Source organism: Homalodisca vitripennis, chromosome X (genome assembly GCF_021130785.1).
Source record: "Homalodisca vitripennis isolate AUS2020 chromosome X, UT_GWSS_2.1, whole genome shotgun sequence".
Taxonomy (NCBI): domain Eukaryota; kingdom Metazoa; phylum Arthropoda; class Insecta; order Hemiptera; family Cicadellidae; genus Homalodisca; species Homalodisca vitripennis.
Window position 1 is genome coordinate 142491945 of NC_060215.1, and position 21870 is coordinate 142513814.

The window sequence follows — 21870 nt, forward strand, 5'->3', positions numbered from 1 at the left end:
GCAACAGAGGCAGTGAAAACGATTCTGATAATTAAGAACCGGAAGATGTCATCACTCATTCCGATGCCATAGCGCAGCTAGACAAGTTATGGCCTTGATATGTCTGTAAGGGCAATCTGAATGCATCATAAGTTTTCTAAATATTGAATACTGGTATGGGAGTGTCAGGCATCATATCGTGGAGACAGGGATCGTGCTGGGTGGTGCTATATGTTTAGGCTATTTTTAGTGCACTACACTAGTGTTCAAAATGCCCACTGCAATCAACTCTCCTGTTGACTGTGAAGTACGTAGCATCAATAGTTTCGTTGGGCAAAGAAAATATATCTGGTATTTACTATTAATTGTGTTCTGTGTGAGGAGAAAACATTATGACCTATACTGTAGTTAAAAAAGGTACTAAGTTTTTCATGAAGTACAAAATAATGTTCACAAAGAAAAGTGAAATGGCCGATCTTCTGTAGTTCCCTCTTCGAACTAATCAATCATTTGGATAGGAAAAATCAAAGGTTCACAATGACAGATCTTTCACAGCATTTAATGCAGATATCAAGAATTTTCAACAAAAAGTGTACGAAATTTGGAAACTGTGAGAAACTTGAATGTCGTAATTTTGTGTCCAAATGAACTGAAAATAAAGATAAATGCAATCAGTTCTAAACTTTCTTACTCAGTAACATGAAGGTGTAAAATTTCTTAATCACAATGTCACTGGTGGTGAAACATGGTTTTTTTATGTAGGAGTCAAACAAAAAGACAATCAGTAGATTAGGGTTTTACTTCGTTGCCACAATGTTAACAGGCAACAGAATTGTAATAAAATATATTGATAATCTTGTATCTAGATAACATAAGTGCTTAAATGAAAATTGCAACTATGTTAAAAACAGTTTAAGAGTTGTTCTTTCAAATGTATATAATAAAAAACTACAAACTTTAGATTCATGTTTTTAAATTATTTACTGACTTTTAGAATGACCATCATAAAATTAAATTTTATAGTTCTGTCACTAGAGTATAGAACTTTGAATGATTTTGCTCAGAATAAATTTTGTAAGTGTATAAATAAAAATTTAATTTACTCTGTATTAAAAGGCTTATTAATTTATTATTAACTTTTATTATTTTAGTTTCTAGGTTTTAAGAACTTGTGTTAATTGTTTATCTTTATGTCAACAGAAAAGCAAGTTAACAAGAAGAACCCTGAGTCAGCAACCCCGAAGAAGAAATGTGATTTGGTCTGTTGCCATACTTGGATAAAAACTCTAAAGTTATTAGTATTAATTTATATTAATTAATTATCTGGATCCAACCAAAATAGCCAATCTTGTCAGGATCATATAGGTAGCTAAATGTTATTAGTTTAAGGCGATAATGTTAAAGCATTTAATATTGTAAACTACATGACTTCAAAACCTACCTGTCACCTCGCAAATGCTTTCCACTCTGAACTGTAATTTAAATATTATTATAACTAATTTCTCTCACATGCTTTATGAAACCATGTTTGGTTACAAAATTGGTAGAGAGTAAAACCAGTAAATTTGATAACGTATTTATAAAAAGTATTTGTATTTACATTTGTAGGTTTTGAAAGTGATTACTAAATTTTCCAGACTTGAAAATTTCTCTAATGATCTCTAATTTGTATGTATGAATAATTAAATTTATTTCACAGATTTATAATTTTAAATATATGGAAACTATTACAAGTTATAAAATTTCTTTCAAATAAATAACTGCCAGATTAATATAAATATTCTTGTTGCTATTTAGATTGTTTACCAATTTAATTTACTGCTTAATAATAATGTACTAAATCAAAATATCTCCTAAATTTTAAGCAGTTTCATATATAAATGTTTAAAAAATTAAATTTTATTATATTATTATTTGCATGCCATATCAAGAGTTTCTTTGTTTGAAGGTTATAATTCAAGGAAGAGTTTCTATCGTATATCAAATATCTGGATTTAGGTTTGGTTTATGTCTGTATACAATGCACATTTGTTAGTTAATTTAATCTACTTGTATATCAGTAATTAAAAATATAAAATATTTGCGTATATTTCACTGAATAACAAAAGTAGCGTAAAACATGACTGTATTTATTAAGTTAAATTGAATTTATTGTTATTTCTCAGAGATTTATGCATGCATTGTTATTCTTGTTTTTAATCTAAATAATAGTTCAGTTATAGTACGAAACATATCATTGCAAGCCTGGGGTTTGGCAAATAAACTGTTGTTTAATGCTCTTGGGCCTGATATATATTGTTTCAAAGTCAAAGTAAAAATTCTCTGTACTCATTAAATTTACAATGGTATCAGATCACACAGTGTTAAAAAAATATACTCAAAAAGTATATGAATTATTTTTAGAAGATTTTCCAACCAGAATTTCTTAAACTTCCAAAGCAGCAATTGATAATTTTATAGTTACAAAAGTCCATAGTAATTTAATGTGTGTCACCATTGTGATATTTTACTGTCCGATCATGATGGTCAACGCCTAGAAATTATGTTCCCCAACTTAAAATCTGCCAAAAACTGTTTTATTAATACTTTTTTAGTATGTTTTTTTTAACAGTGTGAGACATTAAAGGTGCAGTTAGCAAGTAGGCTTTGCAGGGGGAGTCGTAATTATCGGCTGGTTCTTGTCTCTTATCCCGTTTTGGGTATTAAATATTTTTGAAACCTTTATTGCTCAGTTTGATTCCGTCTGTAACCACTAGACCACACACGGAATCCCCAGAGGTCTCAGGCCTTTTGTGCCACAGCCAGCCTTGATTGTTTAAATTAAAATTTGAAACAGAATATGCCAATTAATAAAGTATAATATACACTTCCCATCACCGATTAGTGATGTATACAGAGTGTCCAAGTCTTGCTTGGGATGCAATGTTGAAATTAACAAAAATTGAACTTTAGTTGATACATGATTACATATATTTGATGATAGAAAAAGGCATTTGTGAAGGCATTTTTCAATGCATAAAAAGATATGTAAAAGTTAATTAATGTGGATATTTTAGGAAACATTAGATTAGTTTATTGCGATAAAACTAGTATTAAAATTTTAATTGACTACATTATTAATAAAAAATAATGCCAAACTGTCCAGCTTGGAATGATATGTCTTTAAGTGATACACGTGAAAGAGAATGTTTAAATGCTGTTTAACTGTCTTTTTAAGTTGAATTTGAAATAGGTATCAGTACATCTGAGGAAGTTTCTTGTTCTTAAATAGCAGGTTTAACTACTGTATTAAACTGGCAAAAATTGTTTTATCAATGACAATGAATCTATCTTTATGAATAAAAAATTTAAATGTTTAAGACATTGAAATTACAACTACTTTTGTAATTATCAGACAATTTTTACATAGACCAGCATAAAGTTAGTTAGCTTTAAATAAATACGTAATCATCTCCCTGTACATTTAATGTTGTTTTCTAGTGTACTGATCTTGTTTCTTTATAGTGTAAAATATGTATTATTGTTATTTAGTATTATTATTTGTATGTACCATACATTAACAGATGCTCTTTGATTAGATGCCCATTACTGAATTACATATTGAATAATATAATTTATTTGATCAAATCAAGAGCTTTAAAATATATTTAAGCCTGTGAAAACATAGTGAATCTCTTTGATAACTGCAATAACAGATTAAAACATTAGTATTAGGTTTAGTTTATCTGTGTATAACGTACATTTGTTAATTAAGTCAATCTTCTGTTTGTGTATCATTGTTGAAAATTTAAGTACGTTGCAGTGCAACAGTACTTTAAAAAATTATCGTTTCTAGTTATTGAGTTAAATACAAATTATTGTTATGGTTTATAGATTTATTCATATATTTGTTTTCCTGTTCATAGTTTAAACAAACACACTTAAGTTGCTATTCTCAGTTTAAGTTATTTATTAATTCAAATAGTAAAATATCCAGAAGAAGTAAATTAATTATAGTGAGATTTTAGAATCCTCTATGATCGGTGTGGGAAGAGAAATGTAATTAATGTTACCCGGCTAGGACAGTACGGGAGCTAACCGGTTTGTTTTAGGACAATGACAACAAAGTTAATGAACTTTTAGCAGCTTATTATTTAAACCGATTTGTAGAGAGATAGGCTAACTTAATTTAATCCCATAATCAAATTAAAACACCCTGTTGCTAGGAGAGGGGTGGGTGTACATATAGAGAAAAGGTTTAAATAAAAGGGTAATGTCACGTACCAAAGTCGTTTTCATTTAGATCCGTAAAAAACTTTGGCAATTTTTATAACTCGTACAGTGCGATAATGTTGTGTAATGTTTTATACCATCTCACTGACAGATAAATTCTGCACCAATTGCCTATTTTTAGTTTTCTAACAAAACAATCAAGGGTCTCTTAGAAAGGTGTATTTTACACTAAAACTCCATAACAAGTCTGTTTTAATGCTATGCAATATTCTAACAGGTCAATATTCACATCGTGCATACTTTTCTAAGGTCATATGTATATAGTAAGTATATTTTTTAATAAAGATTGTGTGTTTTGTAATAGAGGAAGTCCTGAATACGGCCTGCCAGACGAAGAGTCTGGAAATGGTCAGATGCAGAGTCAAACTTGAAAATAACAAGTGATGTGCAAAATTCATGTACTTTGATAATCTGTTATGCCTCTTTAACGGGGTTTGTGTAAAATGCTTTGTATAAATAAAATTGTACACTAGAAACTTGTTTCGTATTAATGAATATTCCTAACCCAAACTCCTTTGTTGATAACATTTAAATTAATTTTGTAACTTAACTGTTTTTATCACTTAAAAGAGGCAACCAAGCAGCAAAACAAGAACAAAAGAGTAGCTCCGTTTCATCTTCCTCTTAGTGCATCGTCTGGAATCTGATGCTCACAGCTTTTATTCCTGAAATCTGGAATCATTTTTGTCTGAAGAGATCTAAAAAAATAAACACTTGATGACACTAAATGAACTCTTAACATTGTTCCGACATCAGAGACACCTAGACTACAAAACATAGTGTAATCTAGCATAAAATCAGGTGTTTCAGCTTTATTTATTTTGATTCCAAACCTGTTAGTAAGGAATTAACAGTTTCCATGGTCTGTGGATGAAACCGGTTTGTTTCTTAGTGTTCTATTTTCCTCTCTGTATAAAGTGTGTACTCTGTGATATACTCAATACATAACATATTGAAAAGCATGACTGTTTTGACGTTCCCAACAAAATGTACGTACATATTTGGTCCAAATGTAATTCAAAATTCACAAGACAGGTAGTAATCTACGGCAGGTCTTTCCTAGCTTCTTACTTAGAAACGCTAGCACTTGCCCTTATATTTATTTACATGTACACACGACGAATATTGTATGGCAGTTATTCTTTATATTTCCAGTTACAAAAATAATAATAGGTAAATTAAATTTAATATTTTATCAAGCCCAGTAAAAAGTAAATAATTTGTTATTAGAACAAAAGCTAATAAATATTATTTAACTAGGATTCTGAACAAATTATCTAAATTTGTTCTACATTGTTTCCTTAATATAAAATACTTTGTATACAAACTTTTGTATCTTGAAATGTATAAAACACTGTTATATGAGTTGTTGTGGTTGGCAGTGAGAATATTTCACTTTTATTGTAAGTGTTATTTGCAGGAAGTTTATTGAATATTTGATTTCCAAACATTTATGGCTCTCAGCATACTTTTCTAATTTCATGATAGGTAACACTATATCTTTGGCAAGACTTGTTTGGTTTTTTGTGTGTGTCATTAAAGCCTTTAAATTCTGGAATAATATTTATTGTGAACATTAAATTTTTTTTAATGCAAATATTTAGAACTGTCATTAGTTAGGATGGACTTGCAGTTATCCCTATATCCGAAACTAAATTCTGTAGACCTTTTTTGCCATAAGAAACATTTCTCAGCATCCACACTACTAGCCCATAATATATTTGCATATAATAAATGAGCATGAAGAAACTGAAATATGCCATCTTCGCTTTCTCATCACTAACAGAGCTTAAATAAAGTACTGGTAAAATTCCACAAGATAAGTCACTGTATACACATATTTCCCCAAGGTACTACTGTTTACCTCTGAGAAGTCGAGAGAGTAAAAGATTAAGCTGTATCCATATATATATATATATATATATATATATATATATATATATATATATATTGCATATGCAATATATTAGAAATCATGTATACCTTGTGTTTCCTTTAACTAATCTTAACCCTTTGCAGGCCAAAAATTATTTACCCAATTTTCCTAAAAAGCCACACCAAGTTTAAAAATAAAAGTATTGATATCTCTAAAGCTAATATGTATTTAAAGTTTGTCATTGAATAAGGATTAAAAAAGACAAAAAACAAAATATTTATATAATTATTTAATACTTTATTTAACTTAAATGCAAAATTTAAAAATTGAAACAAATTTGCCTAAAATGAAACTTTTTGTTTTTTTTAATGAAACGTTTGTATAAACTGCAGTTTTTTCCCTCACAGTTTATATATAAATTAAATTACAAGTTTTGTCTTTAACCATAAACAACTTTAGTATGGTACTCTTCGAAGCACGTGTCCGGGTGTAGAGAGGGATTTCCCGCACAAGTTTTGCAGTTATATTTACAAGGCTCCGATATATTTACAGGTTGATGTCGTATCATAAGTTTCCACAAAATAAATTACACTACAATATAAACGAGACGACTACGTCGTAGCACAGCAGGCAGCACAAGGGATGGCGCGGCGCCGACCGACCGACTGAGACTAAGCAGTGAGTGTGCGTGAGGGGACGTCTGCGGCTCTGACAGTGACACACAAACAATAGACCGCGCGCCATTTTCTCTACGCTTTAGTTCCTTTGACCTCGATACGGCACCAGTATCCCAGCAAGCCTTATTTTGACATCAACTTGTATTGTCACATTCGCGTTTACAAATTTTAACTCCATTTAAATAAAATTAAACAATTAATGTACATTTGTGCCCATTGACGTCTGTGGCTGTTATAACATATTCAGCCATGACGTCCATAGACGTTAGTGGCTCACCAAAGGTTAATTTGAATTAATTAATTTCTTTTGTTTTCCTTAAATTGACATTATACCACATTTTATTGATTAGTTTTGGAAAATTTTATAATAACTTTGAAAAATATGTATATTATTAATGATAACACTAGATAAAAATTCAAACATACATTCCGCACCCCTATATTTGATGACATCTATTAAACTTTGCCAATCGTAAGTAGCTAACCTCAGAGCTAAATTTTCAAACTCACATTGATGATTAAAACATTTAATTGGATAATCACTACTACACATGTTGTAATTGTTTTCAGCAAAAGCCCTATTTCTCATCTTAATGTTGACAATAACGCCATCATGATCAGGGAATGGGAATTGAGAGTATTAGACATAAGATCTAAACAATTCTTTCCTCTGGGAGGAGTATTATTTAAATAGTAAAAATCATACTGTCTAAGAATATTGAGCAGTTTACCAATTGTTGCAGTGGTTTTTGTAACATCAAAGCAAACATTGATTTTGTCTACAATATGCAGTTGTACAATAATAATCATCAGGGAAAGATAATTTAATTTCATCAGTTCCCAAGCCAATGTTCTGATAAGCAGACTGCATACACATCAGACATGTTCATCAAGAAACTTTCCAAAACTGTAATTTTGTTTTTAAACCTTGTACATACAAAAAACCAAATTAAAATCCATGAGGTATTGAGCAATTTCTACATCAAGCCTAGAGTTAACACTATGGCCAGGGCTGTTTTTAAAAATTGTACTGTTTTGATTTCTGAGTCTAATATTATTGTCAATAGCTGAAACTTTGCCATTGTCAGATCTTAAAAGTTTAAATTAGAGTCACATGGCTCAATGACACTGCTGGATGGGGCTATAGAAGGATCCTCAGGAGGGACTGGGGAGGTGCTTGGGACAATACAAGGCTTATTGTGTACAGGAATAATGCAGCTATGATTTGATGCCATGCAGTCCCACTTCTAGTTCTTACTTGGTGTGAGGTACAGTACAACCCCGATAAGTCGGCCCCCGTTAACCCGGAAGTCCGGCTAACCCGGACCGATTTTCAATAAAAAATCAGACAAACATTTCAATAATAAAAACGTAATATTTTTTAGTGGTATAGTATCCTTGAATCGATGTTGCATCAGTATTTGAAGGGACTGTACGACAGTGAGTGTGTGACTCATGGCACACGGCTGCCGAGTGGCGGTCATTGTCCCGGATTCTCGGAAACATTAACAGACGCGTATTTCCCCAAATCCTCTCCCACGCTACCGCCACGCCTGGCCCCTCAGTACCGTTCCTACCTAGCTCCGCTCGCTTGTGCCCGTGTTGTGTGTGTAGTGTACTGTATTGTTTGCTTCTGTTCTGCAATCGTGCTTCAGATAGTGTGCTTCATTTGTGTAGAGGCATTAGGTAGGATTGATAAAGGCGGATCTTTAAAAACAATTGCAGCATCTTATGGTGTCGGTATATCTACAGTATCGGATTGGAAAAAATAGGACTAAAATCGAAGAATTTTGTTTCAAGACGATAACAAAAGACAGTTTGGGAAATCGGTGCAAAGCTAAGAAAGCTAAAAACGAGACTCTTGACGACGCTTTGTATGTTTGGTTTTGTGCGGAAAGGGAACGTGGTTTGCCAGTGTCTGGACCTATCATTCAAGAAAAGGCAATCAAGCTGAATAAACAGTTGCCTGATTGTGAACCAAATTTTACTGCGAGTCAAGGATGGTTGGATAGGTGGAAAAAACGGCATGGTATTCGCCAACTATCTATCACAGGAGAAAGTCTATCTGGGGACAACAGCACTGCTGATGACTATAAAAACAAGTTTTTAGATTTTGTTAAAGAAGAAAATTTAACGGCAGATCAAATATATAACGCTGATGAGACGGGTCTGTTTTATAGAATGTTGCCGAGCAAAACTTTGGCCTCAAAAACTGAAAAAACCGCAAAGGAATACAAAAAAGCAAAGACCAATTGACAATAATGGCCTGCAGCAATGCTTCGGGGAAGCATAAATTTCCTCTACTCTTAATAGGAAAAGCGAAAAATCCGCGAGCACTGAAAAACGTAAATCGGGATTCTCTACCAGTTGTCTACAAGCCTCAAAGAAGTGCATGGATGGACAGCAACACTTTTAAAAACTGGTTTTTTGATTGTTTTTTGCCAGGTGTGACGAAATATTTAAAAGATTGTGGGTTGCCAATTAAAGCTATCCTACTAATTGATAATGCTCCGTTACATCCGTCTGTAGATGTGCTGGTCAGTGGGGACATTACCGTCAAGTTTTTGCCGCCTAATGTAACAGTGCTATTACAGCCCATGGACCAGGGGGTTCTCGAGAAAATCAAGAAGGTTTACAGAAGACGGATGTTAAGCACAATCATTGACAATGAAGTAGAACACGGTGCAGTTGAGATTCTCAAAACATTTAATGTGACAACTGTAATGTACATGATTGCAGAATCTTGCGAACAAGTGACTAGAATCAGCTTAATTAAATCTTGGAAAAAACTGTGGAAGGGTGTATGCGACTTGCCTGAAAATATAATTCAACCAGTGGGGAACTGTAATATGGAAAATGACTCTCCAGACGATGTCCAGCCCCAAGAACTTTTGAATATGTTCCAAAATATTGATGGCTGCTCAGAAGTCGATGAAAATGACATTACTCTGTGGTTAGGGGCAGACAATAACAGAGGCTATGAGCCACTTACTGACGAGGAAGTGATCGCGTTGTTTTTACCTGATGCTAATGAATCAGACGCTGAGGAGGCAGACGGGGACATTGAAGATCCAGTGATGGTTCATGGAGATGCAGTGACCAAACTAAACGAACTAATGGTTTATTTCGAGCGGCAGGCAGAAACATCGCCGGCTGAATTGCTCATGTTGAAGAGACTGCGGGATCGCACAGTACGCAAGCGGCAGACGACATTGGCACAACCAAAGCTGACTGAGTTTTTTTTACCAGGAAATGAACAGTTATAAATGTACTGTAAGGATTAATAATAATTAAATGTACATATATTTGATGTTTTTACAATTACAGTATAATGGAGTTTATCTGTAAGTACATACCATATTTTATTAATTTTTACCTAATTCTCCGGCTAACCCGGATTTTTCGTTAACCCGGATCGGCCGCAGTCCCGATTAATCCGACTTATCGAGGTTCCAGTGTATTTTCCTTCCAGACTGCGACGGTCATGTTATTTTAAAAAGGACCCCTAATGAAAGTAACTGGTGACATAGGGCATAAAATAATTTAAAAAGTAACAAATGAAACATTATAAATCATGTATTACATACAGTACATAAGTCTAGACATTTCTTTGGTTTGCATGTATGAAAAAAAAAGAAAAAAAAGTCAAAGTCAAAGTGGACTTCCATAAATAGCACTTCACTTGGATAAGTTGTTCTCCACGTCATCCCAGCCGGGGTGTGACATCTGAGCTGTTAGCCTCTCCATGTTGATTGAGTATACTCCATGTGAAGATACACTATTGCGGTAAATCTGTATATCAAAGAGAAATTTATATTAACAAAAATATTTACGCTTTTTATCTACAGAATAGATAATACGCATTTTACTAATTCATTATACTGTATTACATCCATGGAATTTCAAATCCATAATTACTTGATGGCATCAAGAAAAATAAAACAAACAACTTGACTCCTGTGAGAAAATGTTTTAATTTTTGTGAATAACGTAAATACGTGAGTATTCAAAACTTTGAGTCGACTTCACTTAATATTGATTTAACCTAATCGTTTTCATTCTACAATCGTGCCAACTGACACGACATTGCATTGTCAAATCATGTGATGAGGAAACCTAGAATTGATTTTGGGTTTCAAATTTGTTCTAGTCTTAGGGAAAATACGTTAATTAACTCCAATGTGTTTCAGTTAATTGCCATCTGTTGCGACTGATACACAGTTTACTTTTACGATGTATTGTTTTATCTTTTAATCTATTCGGTAATTGATAAGTGGACCGCGATAAGCCGTGCAGTGGTCAATTTGAAGACGCTTGAGCGTGACATGTAACTTAAAGTTGTAGTTATAAGATTCAGATTTTATTCACCGTTAAATAATATCTTGTATTACAATAGATTTCGTCATTGGTACATAAAAGTACTAAAACTAGGTCAAAATATCTAAACTTATAATATATAATACATACAATACACCTTATTAGGATTAATAGTGAATGTGGTAGAGAGCAGGTCTATGCGTTTCTTACAGATACGAGGGTTTTGCTTAATCCGCAGGTGGGAAAGATTCAAGATCTTTATTCGTCTTTAAACATGGTACACATGCAATTGACTTCGACAAAATACTTATCAGTAATAATTACATATATATTTCATAAAACCACCCTAAAGTTTAAAATAGTTATAAAGTAAGATTTAACAAGAATAATGAATAGTTAACAACAAAAACACTATAGACAACAACAAATCACAATAACAAGAGAATAAAAACAACGAAAGAATAAGACACGTCTAAAAATGTATATCACTAGTATCACAGGCAAGATATTCATTGACACAATAAAATGCTTTTTCTTTTAACCAACTATTAATTACAGACTTAAACGTGCCTTAGCGTACTAACGTGTACTTACTAACCAAGCTCCTTCAGGCAATTTAATTCCATAAAAATGTGACTTTTCTTAGTTTTTTTTCTAGTCTAATTGGTGATAATTAAGCTTATATACGTTTCTTGTATTATAATTGTGTGTATTTCCTCTGATTTGATATTCATTTAAATTTTCTTTAACTTACATTAGACAATAATATATATATATATATATATATATATATATATATATATATAAGTAATTTATGTGTGTGTGTGTGTGTGTGTGTACACACAAGGCAATGTCATAATGTGAAATTCTCTAAAAATAGGCAAACGCGTCTCCCTCTCTGGTATCCCTTTTATTAGATTTACACACCTGTAGAGCCTCATAACATTCCATTGCGGTGATGGGACGTTTCTTGGCAGGGTTGGTGCTGGCAGAGTAGGTGAGGGCCACGTCCTGCTGGAGCTCGGTGGTAGAGGGCCGAGCAGCAGGAGCATTCTCTCCGGTGTCCAGTATTTCCATCTTAGTTCTACACAAAGACAGGCTACTCAATAAGATGCAATTAAATTAAACTTGAAATATAACTGGATAAAATGAATTTTTTTTTATGTAAGTCGCTGAAATACATTTTTAACCTTCTGCATGCCTCTATACGGACATCAGATATTTTAGTAGAAACATGCAAAATCTATAATACAAGTACGTATGCTATATTTAAGATTATCAGTTTCCAAAGTAATCATATTCACTGAAAATCAACTAGTTAGATCATAAGCTGCCACCTTGTGTCGTCGCGACCGGAAGAGGGCACCTTTCCAGAGGTCTAATTATTAAACGTGGATCAGCCACTAGATTTCCCCTATCCAAACCCAACCAGCTTTGATGACGAAAGATCATTTAGATACGGTTCCGTAAGCTCCCTAACAATTATACTTAAGTCTAGACAACTTACATGCACTTCTACCCGGTCCACTCTACCCGATAGCCGCACAACGACCCAACACCTGCGTTCTCCGCTTGCTAACCTAGGTAGGAATCATCCTACCAGAACCTGTCTAGTAGAATTCCTGAAAGTAGGAGACTCCCATTGTTAAAACTATGACCTAAAGGTCAGCGCTGCTGGCTACCATGTTCACGTCTACCAATAGATTACGCGCCAAATTCAAATCTAAGAGGCACTCGCCACAAAACTGTAAGTATTTTGAAACTCTTTGGCACTGCATTATTGTATTTGTTTGACATCAGCATTACTAGCTGTTTCAGTGATCAGTCTGAGTCATTGTAACAATCATTGTGCTGATTAGGTTCATATTTGGCTTCTATATTTTGTTTTCAGAAGAATATTTCATGTAATTACTGATCTTTAAATTGCAAAATAAGTAAACGAGGCTGAAATACGTCACCAATTGTAAGTGGAATGGGAGTAATGTTATGTATGATGACCTCAGTGACAGAATTATGTCACAATATCAAATGTGAATTCTGGTTCTTTTGGTGAAAACAAACGTATTAGTAATGTAGTATATAATACTAATTGAAGATCTTGATTTCATTTTCAGTTCTTATTACTCAATATGTACGTTACACTCAAACTCCGAATTCGGACAATGTCCGAAATTTTTACTCACTTCGCGATGTGGACAACGTCAATTACCCACATCGCTTAGTGAGCATTTTATTCGGACATTGGCCGAAGCGAAATACCTAGAACGCGTTGTGGGTAAACGAAAGTACTCAATTTCCTAAATAAACACATTCACAGGAGACTGAGCAAAACCATAATACCCATAACCTGACGTGGGTAATCTATTTTACCCACGTCAGATTGTGGGTATTTGTAATTTGTGCAAATGCCGGAAAGCCTTCAAACACAACCATACCCTACACTAATTCCATAATAACAAGTAAAATAAAATCAAATTTTTCTTGAAATTCCATTTATGTTATAAAATAAACTAATATAATGTAATGTAATGTAATAATAACTAATATTATGTAACTACGTTGGTAATTCCAGCATCGTACTCAACTTCTATGTATGCAATGTTTGGAGGAAAAACTAAAAATACTTCCAAATTTAATGTATTAATTGTTGTTTATTTATATGTGTAGTTTGTCCATCAAATGTTATTTTATTGGACAACTTAATTTCATCATAATTTTTTTTTTAATAACAAAGAAGTTATAATTAACTTATGTTGTAAAAGTAAAATAGGCTAAAATGTGTAAACCCTTCCAACATGCTTCAAAATTACCTTGGCTCTTTTGGCAGTACTTATTGAACATGGGATGGTGCGGAAAGGGTTAGTAAAAATACATCTAAGTTTATAAGTTGATTAGTGTTTTTAGGAGAAGCCAATTAAAGTTGTAGGCCTAGAGAAGTGCCATCTATATTTTGTAATAAGAATATGCATTAGTCAAATTATTAATGGAATGGAACAAAAGCTCTTTTGAAGAATGACATATTTTTACTACTAAAACATAACATTTACGCTGTTAAACGCTGTAGGGGTAGAACTGACTGGTATAAATGATCACTTGACTAAATTATCTGCAATCATGTTATAACATTTCTTAACACATTTTTCAAAACATTATATGGATTTGTGGTGTTGCTGCCAGTAATTTGTCATAGTAATTTATGTTACGTGATTGCATTAAAGTGAACACTGGTAACCCCGAATTAAAGACAACGTTACTATATATGGTGTTACCATGCCAGTTTATGACTATATTATATTTGTTTACTAAAATGTTATGACATTTTTTTATATAAAATGGTAAAGGAGTCTTCATTTTTCCACAACATACTTGAGGTTTTTACAAAGCCACAAATTATCGATGTAAATGGACATGTTGAATCTTTAAATTGTTATTTTAATCCACTTTGACAACCTAACTATCGATTAAATTTATATTTCACACTGTACCACAAACTACACTAAAAACCACACTGCGCAACTGACAACTAAAACACTTTCAATCTCCAAAAATGTAATATCTTCCTAAATGACGTACCGTTATTTTCTAAATTACAGATGTAGATCAACATGTTTTAAAGTTATACTAGGTATTTAGTAAACTTTGAGAAACAATCCAAACCCAACTTAAAGTATAATTTTTTTCTTGTGACTTGAAATAAAGTTTAATGACCATAAAATTAATATGATTATACCTGTATTTGATAAGCCTTTATGTCTTCTTTGCGTATAATGATGCGTCTGTTACGTTGGGCAGCTGTAGCTACCATATTAACATTAAACACAATCATGTAAAACAGTATGTTCTCTACACCAAACATTACTAACTCTTTATTACCTGGCTTGACATATCTCAAATGCATATTTATGTAATATATCTAAAAATAAATCTAAATACTAATTTAAAAATAACTAACTCATCCTCCCTGGAGCCGACAATACCAGACGTATTTTTGAGCCAGGGATTTGGCACTGGGACCCCGACGCTGTGCTGTATCCCATCAACTCTCATTCGAAATCCGTTTCTGCGGCTCACTACGGTTGTAACAATATTTTTCAGAAAAACCTGAAACATTAATGGAAAAAGAAATGTTTTTTTTTTAATTTTAAGTTACTTATTCTACATTCTTTTCTAAAGTAAAAGTTGTAGGAAAAAGAAAAATCAGAAATAAATTTTATTTCTTGCTAATAATAAAATCCGTTCAAATTACTCATCCTTCAAACCAGTGCTAACACAAAAGTGGCTTTTTGAGTAATAAAAATCAAGTTTGTAACGTCTAAAACAAATTCAGCCACATCCAGAAAGTATGCACTGTTCACTCTAATACCACTGCAGCGCTACTCATGCCACTTGTTTCTTTAATCCATCTAACAATTCACTAGTTTTATATTTACTGCGGCCGTTTACAATGTATAAAACCATTATTAATCCTGCCAACTATGAGATTCGTTTTGTTATTCTCTTTGTTTAATGCAAGGAAGTTTAAGGTGGTGAAATTCACCTCCAGATTTATGGGCTTTACTGTGAAAGTGCACTGAAGGACAAAATGGTGTCAATGTGGGGATTAGCAGTTTAATACGTAAGGTCGAACAGCCAGATGTGATACGAAGTGTGAGGCATGCGGCATGCTGTTTAGAATGATGACTTGGTAGGGAGAGTTGATGAGAGAATTAAGGAGGACAAGTAATTTGCAATGAAAATGCTTTGGATGAACAGCCAGATGTGATACGAAGTGTGTGGCATGCGGCATGCTGTTTAGAATGATGACTTGGTAAGGAGAGCTAAATGACTTTTTCTTGTTGAGCTAAACTACAAATTCTGCACTTTACTGTGAGAATTTGAGAAAACTTCGGTTCACAATTGAAAGGAAACATAAAGAAACGATTATTACAATAGACAATAGACAAATTTCTTTATTTCATGAACTTTGAGTACAGAAATGTCGTCAAAAGTTTGCAAGAGTTGGAACTTGATGAATCCATGTACGAAAATTAGTTTTGATTTTGAAAAGTCGGGTCTTCCCTCCACCGAATGTACTCGTCGATTGAGTAAAGGGGTCGAACTAGGAGCCAGTTGATAACCCCAGATCATACAACCCTGTAATACATTACAGGTATTATGTTGCTGCATGACAATTCTCGGCCTCAAACTGCTGGTAACGCTCAATTTGGGTGATAAAGAACTAAATGATATCATGGGTTTGGGCCTAATGGTTCCAATGTTCTATGGGAATTTTGCATACGAACTTAATAATTATTAAAACTTTAAAATCGACTTTCCTTCACGTTGATGTCGACTCACAAGCGCGGGCGTCAGTATCTTGCGATATTGCAGCTGTAGTCGGAAAAAGTGAAGATTAGTAAACTAGAAGTCTAAAAGCACTGGAAGTTGTAATAAGAGACTCTCAATTGAAATCAGAGACTCGAAGTTAAAATCAGAAACTTAAAAGTTGAATTCGCCTAAAACAAAATCACAATGGTATTAGCCATTTATCGAGACAAATTAAGATTCACGACAACGTGGTCTCGTCAGAAGGACACCACCTCACTATTATCAATATTAATCTGCCAAATAAAAAATCAACCAAGGTAAGTTACTTTACTTTACAACTTTACTTTATATTACATTCAAAATTAAATGTCTCACATGAAAGGGTTCATTTATAATACAAAAATATTAATTTTACTTAGGGACATGGTGTGTGAGATGTTGCTCGGCAGCTACAAAGTTCACGAAAGAAAAACTTAATACGCGTGCTAATTAGGTTATTAATCCGCCGAGAATTTAGTTCTAAGAACATCGGATGTAACTTTTATTATCCAGTAACAAGTAACAGGGTTGCGAAATATTGTATTGTATAAAATACAACTAAATAACGGTACATGTCTTTCTAACCTTCTAACAAACAAGTTAGAAAGGCATAATTAATTTTAATCTAACTTTCTTCGTAACAGTTGTAATGATACAATCTCAGGGCTGGATTCAGGGTCTACAGTAACACTGCTGATGTAAACATTCTTCAAAGCGCCATATTTGACCAACATTATCTTTGTATTTAGACACAAAGGCATGACAGAAAGGCTTTACATTGCTTTAACTATCTTTCCTCAAGGAATCTAAATTGTTTACCAAATTCCTAGAACGTATTGGACCATACTGTCCGCATCTCACTTGTTTGCGAGCTCAAGGAATGCACCTGCCATTGGCTGAGGCTGTCGACCAGGTGTCACTTCCCGCACTACTACCCGGCCTAAAACTATTAGTTATTTGCCTTGTCACATTATAACGCCAGGAAATTGGTGTATTTAAGTAATTCTATATTTAGGGTATAATGACATTTTTTGCATGAGCTATAACATTGTTTGCTCTTATCCTAAAACTGTAAAGTAAAGTTTTTGGAAGATGTGGCAATAGTTTTTCGTGAACCCATCGTTCAAAATTAACGCTATTCATTTAACCATGGTAATCACCGGTAGCTCTGACAGCTTTGAAAATTAAATTGCAGTCATGAAGAAATCCATCTTTCGTGCCGGCACTAACCACTATTAGTCTATTAGATGAAATCGTGTTTGCCAAGACGCCAAGAACACCAGGACCACTCCAGCATTTTCCAAAAGTTAAATTGTTGTCCACCCACGTCTCGTCTAGGTACACAATAACTTTACCCTCGTGCCTACACTTTTGCATCTCTCGCAAATAACGAGCACCCCAGTTTACTATATCAGGCCGTTCTATTAAAACGTTCCTGATTTTTCCACATCTCTTCCACTTAAACCCCATGGTATGAAGTAAGCGTCGTAAAGTGTGTACTCCCCAAGGAAAGTTAATCTTTTCTTTAATTGCCGTTAGTAATTTATGTACCGTTGGCACTTTCTTTTGTACAATGTAAAAATCATTGATGGTATCACGAATCACTCTCTGGTCAAATTCATCGATGTGAAATTTTTTTCCTCTGAATATGGTCTTTTTTTCCCAGGAGTACTTAAGGCTTCATTACCGGCTTCGACACCTTCTTTCCTTATAGATGTTACACTTCGCACTGATATACCCGTGTAATTAGCTACCCGGATATTACTCTGCTTCAGTCTATGTTGGAGAGTACCCGTATTTGATTCTTCATCACACTTTTGAATAACTCGCCTTATAACATCCCTTGCCTCACTGTGAATTGTCTGTCCCTTCTTGCGAACCGAAGCCATTTTGAAAAGCTAAAAACTCACAAATATACACTATATTAAATTAAACTTCCTTTCATCTAATGAATTTACACTATGTTATACATTAAAACTTAATAATACAAATTTGAGGTGCACTGGTGAAATCACAACTCTCTACTACAAGGTATTCGCGGGCGAATGTGCGGAGGTGACTAGTAGCGCCGTTGCCTAGACAACGGTGACGTATTGTCTGTGGAGGGGAGTCCTCACCCTCGTCCCCCTCACCCCGCGCACGCAAACAAGTCAGATGCGGACAGTAGTTTTAGTTGTATTATCAACTGATCAATATGTGCAGGAACATTTCAATTTTTAGTTTTCTTTTCTTTTTAAAATTGTGTCAAGCATGTCAGTAAGACTGTTTATTATGCTTTATCTTAGCTTGAAAACCATTGCATCTCTCGCTCATATTAGATATGTTGTTTTAAGACTGTGTTTGATAACTTAAAATCTCATGTTTAACAATGAGCATGAAAGTTAATTGAAGAGAGTTTCAGATATATATGCTCCAGAAGTAGTACAAACTTTAAGAATATTTCAGTATATGTAGCAGATAATTTAAGAAAGTTGGTCTTTGTGAGATGCATCTGATGTTAATAGATATTGAGTAATATACAGCTTCTTTTACTTTGTCAGTAATTTCTTCTACAATGTTTCCCCATTATTTCAATTAGTTTATTACATGTACATGTCAATTAAGTAGTTTTGACAGTACCAATACCACCATTAAGTGTGACATGTTATTTTCAAAAATGGGTCACACGTTTAAAAGTTCAAGTTTGCCTTGGTAATATCCACTGTTAGAGTGACAGAATTTTCCAATATCCTCCTGAAAAGCAGTCTTCTTGCAAGACATAGTAATATACACCAATATTCTTAATACCTCTTGCCCTAATGCTTCCTGTAATGATTGATCTGTATGTGAATATTACTGTCAATTACATTTTATTAGACTGTAACGAATGTCAATAACTTACGCCCCTGACTCAAGGCTGATTACAATATATGAAGCAGGCATAAAATATCTTTATGCTTTGTTGGTCCATCTTACTTGTAAACACTGTAAAGAGTTCGGCATACTCATAACACATCAGATGAAAATGTAGGCCTAAGAGCTTCAGGGAATACCTTCGAGTAAGATATCCATCGTCCGTACTTCAGTAAGGGAGTTTGATCTGGTACGTATGAGTATAGATATACAAACACTTGTAACAGATTGGTATTGTCCAATGCTGAATCTGGAAAGTAATGAACGTGATCCATGCACCATGGCGCAACAGTGTTACTGGCCAGTGTAAGGATAGGTAGAGTATACAGACGAATGGAAGCCAAAACAAATCTAATTAGATTAGAACACTGTAAAATTATCAGAAATTTCCAGATTTAAAATAAATTACCTCTAAATATACAAGTGGTTTTACATGTCAACAGAATTCTATTATTATTTTTGAGTAAATTTGTATAAAAATCAATGAATGAAACGTAACGAACCCTGACTGCAGCCACCAGCATTTCAGCCGCTCCCCTCTCGGCTCCTTTGAGACCTAGTTCCCAAGCTGATAGAGTGAGCCGCATATAGATCAGTTCTTGGTCTGGCAGGAGTAGTTCCTGACCACAGTAGCGTGGAGGATCATCTGGAGGCCTTTGGGTGATGCGGGTCGGAGCAAACTCTTGCACGTTCGTTTGCTATGGACAAAATCATAAAATGATATTATTACTTATAATTTTTTCTCCTTTTAAATATTAGAAAGTATAATTTTTCATTTTAATAGTACCAGAGAGGTTATAGAGAAAGAAGTGTAGGCCGAAAAGTTGTTTGGGTACAGTTGGTCATACTGCATTTTTTTCTTTTCATGAAATTAAATCAAAAGTCTGGTGCACATGTGCTATTTTAAACATCTAATGGGTCACAAACACAGAACAGAGAAAGAAATAGACTGAGCATTCTCATATAAGGGCCAATGCAGAAGCCAAACCACACCCCTTTGTTGGTGAAACCATTGAAACAATGTCCAAAACTGGTGCTCAGTTTTAATTCACCACATTTCGTTAACACTACTGTGAAGCACACTTACAGCTGGAATAAAATTCTAAAGTTTCGAACTGCTATACAGAAGTCTATTGGCATGCATTTGATAAAGGTTAGTTTGTTTTTAACTTTTCATAATTAATTATACAAATTAGTAATCAAAACCTTCTTAACTACAGAACGTAAAAAATCATTCTGTAAAAAAGTTTTCTGTTCATTTGGTTAGGTGATTTTTGTCAGTGAAAAGTTTTAGGTAATACCTGAATTAAAAAAAAATATATTCTTTACATTTTTTTATAAACGTGTAGTTTGGCTAGAAATGAAGTTGTTGGGAGTCGGCCGCCCGGGCCATGCCGCTAAGCGAGCTACCCAGTATTGTATTGTACGTCTATCAAAGTGTAATCAAATCAGTCCTTTATTTCTTCCTTACATTTACCAATTAAATTCATGATAACATATATAAATGTTCATTTAATAACAATAATTATAATGGATTATCTATATGAAATAGTGGTACTGTTGAAGAAGAAATAATCACTGTAATAGTATGTGCATGATGTGTTGATGAGAATAAAAAAGTGTATATCATTTAAAAATTTTGATTGAAGTACAGAATAAATTAAAAATAGACCAAACTAACTAAAAAATAACAAGTTCTTCAAATTAATTCAAATTCCAGACAATCTGTTGTTCTTATTTTTCAAATGAACTACCATTGTTATAGTGTATATAATATTAGTATTCTGTAATAATTGATACTAATGAAATTAGTGAAATGGTGAAGTGCAACGCTCTGTTGTGTAGATGACTCGTACATTTCCTCGCAACACCTCATTGGTGAAACCGCTCTGACCTCACTTCCTTTGGTGGTCAAAATTTAATCATAATCACTAGATCAATGAAAATTTTACTGGACCGAAAGTTACTTTTTAGGTAAAAGTAACAATTTATTTACTGAGTCTTAACTCTTTGAGTGGCGTAGCTATTTCTCTAGGTTACCCCCTTAAATTGTCAGACTGATTTTTGTATATTTGCAAGCTTTTTGGAAAATAATTGTTCAATAACCACCATACAGATTTTAATAATTTTTGTTTTTTTTGCAATAAAATGAAGAATATAATACATTTTTTTTGTAACATTTGAATACAATATAATATATGTTACTACAAAATTATAAACTATTTTTCTACCTTTTTTAGTTTTATTCAAAATATTAATAGTCTATGTATTATTTTTTAGATTTGTTTAGCTATACCACGTGAAAGTGGCCATGACATAAAAAAATTCATGTGTAATATAATATTGTTTTGCAATAAACTAATGACCATCAAACTTTTATACACTCTAGCAGCATCCTGGAAACAATAAAACAAAGAAAAGCTTGTTGCTATGGAAACATCGAAATATCAATATTGATGTTATTACACTAATATACGTCAATTTAATACTGCTTTATGATTTGTTTTAACA

At 33.4% G+C, this 21870-nt stretch overlaps 2 protein-coding genes across 4 annotated transcripts in view; one reads left to right on the plus strand and one right to left on the minus strand.

Moving 5' to 3' along the window:
• The window catches only part of LOC124369945 (vacuolar protein sorting-associated protein 16 homolog), a 55208-nt gene extending 50481 nt beyond the window's left edge, over positions 1–4727 (plus strand). For all 3 annotated transcript variants that reach the window (XM_046828147.1, XM_046828146.1, XM_046828148.1), the window contains one exon: positions 1180–4727. In XM_046828147.1, coding sequence (XP_046684103.1) covers position 1180 — 1 coding nt within the window. In that variant the 3' untranslated portion in view covers positions 1181–4727. The remainder of the gene's footprint in view (positions 1–1179) is intronic.
• A 5635-nt stretch (positions 4728–10362) lies between these two features.
• Positions 10363–21870, minus strand: part of LOC124369946 (transcriptional adapter 1-like) — a 29888-nt gene continuing 18380 nt past the window's right edge. The window contains exons 4-7 of the mRNA XM_046828149.1: positions 19863–20057; positions 15074–15222; positions 12049–12205; positions 10363–10596 (exon numbers count right to left, since the gene is read on the minus strand). Of these exons, the coding sequence (XP_046684105.1) occupies positions 10483–10596; positions 12049–12205; positions 15074–15222; positions 19863–20057 (615 nt within the window). The 3' untranslated portion in view covers positions 10363–10482. The remainder of the gene's footprint in view (positions 10597–12048; positions 12206–15073; positions 15223–19862; positions 20058–21870) is intronic.